The sequence below is a fragment of the Microtus oregoni genome, unplaced genomic scaffold (assembly GCF_018167655.1).
Source record: "Microtus oregoni isolate MIOR12 unplaced genomic scaffold, Mior012 000003F_ref0000135, whole genome shotgun sequence".
NCBI lineage: Eukaryota > Metazoa > Chordata > Mammalia > Rodentia > Cricetidae > Microtus > Microtus oregoni.
The window spans coordinates 55,951,344-55,957,343 of record NW_024543062.1 but is presented as its reverse complement, the minus strand read 5'-3'; the positions used below and the strand labels follow the sequence as shown (position 1 = coordinate 55,957,343).

At 48.7% G+C, this 6,000-nt stretch overlaps 1 protein-coding gene across 3 annotated transcripts in view; it reads left to right on the top strand.

Annotated features, from left to right (window-relative positions):
• Positions 1 to 1,433: 1,433 nt before the first annotated feature.
• Positions 1,434 to 6,000, top strand: part of Lypd1 (LY6/PLAUR domain containing 1) — a 46,523-nt gene continuing 41,956 nt past the window's right edge. The window contains exons 1-3 of one of the 3 annotated variants that reach the window (XM_041648336.1): positions 2,304 to 2,518; positions 2,658 to 2,687; positions 4,027 to 4,164. In XM_041648336.1, the coding sequence (XP_041504270.1) occupies positions 2,449 to 2,518; positions 2,658 to 2,687; positions 4,027 to 4,164 (238 nt within the window). In that variant the 5' untranslated portion in view covers positions 2,304 to 2,448. Of the gene's footprint in view, positions 1,535 to 2,303; positions 2,688 to 4,026; positions 4,165 to 6,000 lie in introns of those variants that run through there. The other 2 variants (XM_041648335.1, XM_041648333.1) reach the window with 2 other exon arrangements.

Here is a 6,000-nt window from a genome sequence, read left to right as displayed (position 1 = left end):
TTTTTTTGTGAGTATTTGTATAAAAGCTGTAAATTTGGGGGAAAGAGAAATTATATTTGTAGGTGGAGAAAGATAGCAATAAAAAGTGTTGGCGCCATGCTCTTGAAATGATGTATTAAGTTTTAGAAGTTGATAATATATTTTTAAAAAAAAAAAACTCCAACTAAGGATTTTGTGAAGTTAATCACCCGGGTCTTCAAATCATTTGCATATACACTGTGTCGATCTAAATGTGGGGCCTGCAGAAAAGCCAGAGGATTGAGGTCATCACTGCCCCCGAAAATCTGAACGGTGGTCCAATGTCCAAGTCGTCACTGGGAAGACTTAAGTAGCAATGACATGGGTGGCGTCTGCAGTGCTTCTGCTAATGCAGAATGGAGCCATTCTCAGCAGGCTTCACCCCAGCCTCTCCATCCTCTCCACTGTAGCCATTGTCAGCAGGCTCCACCCCAGCCTCTCCATCCTCTCCACTGTAGTTCTCTACAACTCTGAGTGTTTGTTGATTTTTTTTTATCTTCCTGCTTTTTTTTTTTATTAAAATCTGGGTACTCTATTTGTCATATTCACTTTATAAAAAAATGAATGGTTGGTGCTATGAACATTTCTTACTTTTTAATATCCTTTTCTATTAAAGACTGTTCATATGTGAGGATAAATTCTATTTTAAAGGTTATGTGTATTTTTTCTAGACGTGAACTATTTATAATTCCTTCTGTACAGAAGCCTGCAGCCCAGGCAGAGTAGAGCTATGTTTAGGATTTGTGCGGTTGCCTTAGCACACTTGTATCTTTATAGAGTATTGTATGACCAGTGTTATTTTATGTGTGCAATTTGTAGTATTTGAATTTCGTTATCTTAAATTCAAATTGTGTAAAGCATCTTTGTCTTTCAGACCTTAAAAATCCTTTTGTTTCATTTTATTTCTGAATAAAAGTCCTCTCCCACCCTCTAAGAGCAGAAAAGAACTTTATTCAAGGAGCGATTGGTTCAATGATTATCTTAATCGCGTCCCGAGCTTGCTCTGTGGATAGGTTCCCTGAAGGAATAAATAAACTGGTCCTTTTGCTCCTGTAATAGTAATTCGAACAATTGTTAAGATCCACACTGCAGACAAGCAAGTAATGGTCACAGCATCTCTGTCTCCCCAAGGAGTTAACCAGCTAGAAATGTAAGGAAAGGGGTGGGGATGGATGGGGAGAATGAGCCCGAGGCAGCTATGGACCCGATCTCTGCAGAGAAATTACAAGAAAGTCATTTATGCCCCTTCCAGACCTGCTCTGCTAGCAGGGTAGGAAAATAAATGACCAGAGCCCAGCCTCAGAGCACTTCCCCTTGGGAGGCTCCACAGAAGAGAGGTGACGCTTAGCCACGGGTTTCCACTGAGGCTCCCAAATCCGGGGTGGGGGATGGAAACGCGCGGGGTTGGGGGCGGGGGCACCAAGAGCTTGGTCGCCAGCTCTTTGCAGAGCACAGCCTTCTGCAAAGCTCCGCCAGGAAGGAAAAATAGCACCGTGGTGTCCCGGGAATATGCAAGGTGGGTCGCCTGGAATTGTCAGAAAGGAGGGTGGTGTAGGAGGGAGGCAGCGGATGACCAAAGCCTAGGCTTTGATTATAAGGAGCGTATAATCACAGCTGTTGGCTTCGGCGAGTAAAAGAACAACGCACAGATCCCGGTGTCCACTCCCCAGGATAGCTTTTTTTGGGGGGGGGGTAGGCGACCAGGGCATCCTCCAGAGGATAGTCTGGCCAAGTGAGCCACCTGCGGTAGGGTCACCATTGTAACTCCCAGGCATTGTGCCAGAAGACCGGGGTGACCTGCGATGTGGGTTTTTCCCAAGAAGAGGCGCAGCTGCACCGGACACCCCAGGGAACTAGCGACCGTGCAACTTTTCCAGGTGCACGGAAATGCCCCTTCATCCTATACCAGTCATCCAGTATGTGTGTGTTTGGGGGGGTGTACTACTTAGCACCCCTGGGAGGGAAGAGAGCACCTGGAAGGGAAGGGTATCCCAGTGTGCGGAGACCCCCAGCTTAGTACTTCGATCTCCGAGTTCTCACAGGACAGGTTCTGGCCTGGCAGCACCTGCTGCGCCCTAGTCACCCCTGTATTCCTAACCCCTGAAAAGGACTGCTACTCAGCCCTACAGGCGCTCTTTTCCAAGGAACTGGAGGAGGTAGGCTAAAAGGGTGGTAGAAGGGGGTGGGGACAGCAGAGAGACAGTCCCAGCCTTCCCCGCCCTCCACCCCCACCGCAAGTCAGCAGCCGTCACGTGGTACCCAGAGTGGGAGGGGTGGGGGTAGAAGAGGCGAGACTTTTTCGGGTGCTCCGGATCGCCAGTAGTTCTTCAAGCCTCAGCAGCCAACTCCTCCAGAGGCGCTGCACTCCACCCCGGGGAGCGGGAACCTGAGGTGCCAGGGACCAGTCTCTGGGAGCCCGGGGCGCGGGCGATGCGGGCGCCGCGGGCGACACCTGCGGCTCCTCTCGGTGGCAGCCGTCGCCCGGGCAGCAGCAGCAGCAGCGCAAACCTCGGCAGCTACAGTCGCTGCGGCCCGGACAGCCTCCGCTGCTGTCGCCTCTGCTGCTGTCGCGGTCTCTGATGCTCCTGCCCGCTCCCGGCCCTGCCGATCCGGGAGGATGTGGGTTCTCGGCATCGCAGCAACTTTTTGCGGATTGTTATGGCTTCCAGGTAAGAAGATGGAGAGGCCAGCAGCCTGGCCAGACACGCGCTCATGCCATCTCGCTGCCTGTCCCTGCTCGAACCCCCAGTGCGCCCAGCTGGGGTCCGCGCTCCTGCGCTGGGGCTACCCAGCGGGAGTTTGGTGCTGGAAACTGAGACCCAGAGGCGCCAGACTGGGACTCTCTCCAAGTCCCGCGCTGCAGGAGAGCGGCAGATTGGCGCGACTCTCAGCTGCAGCTGCTTGGGGTGCACAGTCGGGGATGCAGATTTGGGAGTGGGGAGGGTCTTTGAGCCCGGCGAGCGGGGAAAAGGGGCGACAAATCTCCTACCATCTCAAGTTACCAAGTGTTTGTGACCACCCAAGGGAGCGGCAACGCGTACAGGTGAGCGACACACCGGACAACCTGAGGCTGGGGGCGGGGACGGCTATCCCAGTTTGAGTTATCTGTGCTTGGCTTACGATCTGTGGTGTGCTAAGAAGGGAACACACTGTGAGCGCTGGGCATGGAGTCCAAAGAGAAGCTCCCAGATCCAAGGAGAGCAATCGGGAAGATATGGTAAGGCTAGACCTAGTCCCTGATCATGGACTCTAAGCGATCAGAGTTGGGTTTTTTTTTCCCCAACAGGCATGTTTTTTTAGGGGGGGCGAGGGTGGAGAGGTCAAGTCTAAAACAGCTGTAGTGTAGCGGTCCCGGGGAGGGCGCACTCACACACACATACATACAACACACGGACACACACCACATACTCTTCCACCCTCAGCAGCTGCCCCACTCTGGTCATAGGAAGAGACTCTGAATTGAAAGACTAAGAGGGCTCAGGGACACTTGGTATCCTTCCAGGTTTCAGGGTGGTCGCTAGGAAGCCTCAGAGCCCCAGCCTATGAATGCTGACTTCTAAGATTAAATAAATAAGCCCGAAAAGGCGTCAGCGAATGCAATTATGAATGGTGCCAAAATAGTAATTAACCAATTTGTAACCAATTAGCAATTAGGCTCAGACAGGAGATGAAGTTTGTACTCGGCTACTTTGATCTAGGGTTTGAACTCTCACCCTTCCCTTTGCAACAACTTGCAGAAAGGCTTGAGGAGGTGTTGCAGGAGCTGTTTGTGCCTAGAGACGGAATTTAGGGTCTCTGACAGGGCTTTATCGTACTAGACCCTGGGAAACCTGTGCCGCCGCCCCCTGCTGGCTTCAGGCACTGCCTGCCCTGCTGAAGATCCGGATGCAGAAGCCAAAAGCCCTTGTTGTCTGGGGCTGTACACGGTGATACTGGCCAGCCAGGGTGTGCTGTCTGCAAGCCAGATCTTAACTAGTGCTTCTGAACCCCATTTCATCTGTCCCACAGGGTTGGCGCTGCAGATTCAGTGCTACCAGTGTGAAGAATTCCAGCTGAACAACGACTGCTCATCCCCTGAGTTCATCGTAAATTGCACCGTGAACGTTCAAGACATGTGTCAGAAAGAAGTGATGGAGCAAAGTGCTGGTAAGCTGAACCGCTCTTCCCCCTCCAAGCGCTTCCCCCTCCAAGCGCCATCTAGGACTGGGGATAGAGGGTATTAAATTACAGGAAAAGACACTGACTAAGGCACACACACCACAGACACCAGACATACACACACTGATTAGCACAGATTTACTTTATAAAGTTTGGTTCTAAAAAAAAAAAAAAAAAAAAAAAAACGAAGAGTTGGAAGTTACTTTAACCTCATTAGAGTTAATTACCAAGGCTTCTCCCCAAGGGACTCCAGGGGGAAAGTCATTGTAAATCAGTATCTCTCTCTCTCTCTCTCTCTCTCTCTCTCCCTCCCTCCCTCCCTCTCTCTCTCTCTTTCTCTTTCTCCTTTTTCCTTCCTGGGCTAAAAAGCTGATCAGGATGGTAAAAAACAAAATACATTGAGAGCTGGATTCAGCTCCAGCAGCTAGACAGTAGCCTGTGAGCGATGTCAGCCTGAAATATGAAGCTACTCGAAGTTCCCAGAGGTCAGAACTTGAAAAATGTGTTTTGTCATAGCGGCATACCATATTTCTTTGAAGAACACTATAGGATCTTTATTTAATTTTAGAACCAATGCATCAAATTCCAGGCACAAATTGCCAAGATCTTCCCCAGGAAGATCACCCCCACCCCCAGCATCTTAGCTATTGGTTATCAGAGCAAATTTCCTGGATGTTGTGAAGCTGAAGAAGGGAGTTATATGGAACAGACATCACTCTAGCTAATACGTCTTTTGAGAGGTGGAATCCGACCCACCCCAGAGCTAGAATTAAAAGCTCACCCCAAGATGGAACCAGAATGTTAAGAAAATAAATGAAGCTATGGCTTTGATCCCAAGGTCAAAAAGAGACTTCTCCATTTAAAGACAGTTGAAAAGGAGGGAAATGCCACCTTGGGATGGGTTCCATTGATTGAGCCTTTTTCCTTTTTAGTCCAACAAGGTGCCAACAGGGCTCCATTAGAATAATTAGAATAATTGATTCACCTAACCCTCTGGCAAAACAATGCTCAGATGTTAGCACTGAAGACAGCATCTTGGCACAGCAGTTTCCTCATGGGTAGGGTTTGAAGGTATCTTGTTAAGTCTTAGTTCCTTGGAGAGCTGATTTACCAACTCTCCATAAGACTGGGCTGTGGTATGGGGGTGTTATTTTTTCGCATGTCTATGTATGTGTGGTAATCATGTATATGTACATTCACATTCACGTTTGTTGGTACATAAGTATATGTAGGTGTACATCCACACTGTTTTTGGTATGCTATGTGTATGTGGTGTTCACGCCTATGTAGATACTTCTCTGCGTGAGTGGCGACAAGAGGTTGATATCCATGCCTTCCTTGATCATGCTTCATTTTATTTATTGAGGCGGAATCTTTTACTTGAACCCAGAACTCACCAATTCTAACCAGACCGCTAGTTCTCTGGCTGCTAGAGCTGGGGTTTCAAGCAGGCATCTCATTTGCCCAGCTGACCTTTATTTACAAGTGCGCTTGGGATCCGAACTCTAGTGCGTGGCAAGCACTTCATCTGCTGAGCCACCTCCCTAAACCCTTTGTGTATGGCTTTATAGGCTGTTTTTTGTAATACATTATTGGATCCAGTGTGGGTCCTTTGTACCAAGATTGCTCTTGTGAGAAAAGTCTAAGATACACTTGCTCTCAAGAATTCATGTATTCTCTCCCCAAACCAGTGAGCATGATTTTAGAATCTGGTATTCCTGCTATTAAAAACAGTACGACAACACAAAAATTAATGATGATTCTGCAGCTAAGATGGATGTGAATTATTTTTTATGAGTGATATTCTTTGCACTGTATTTTACC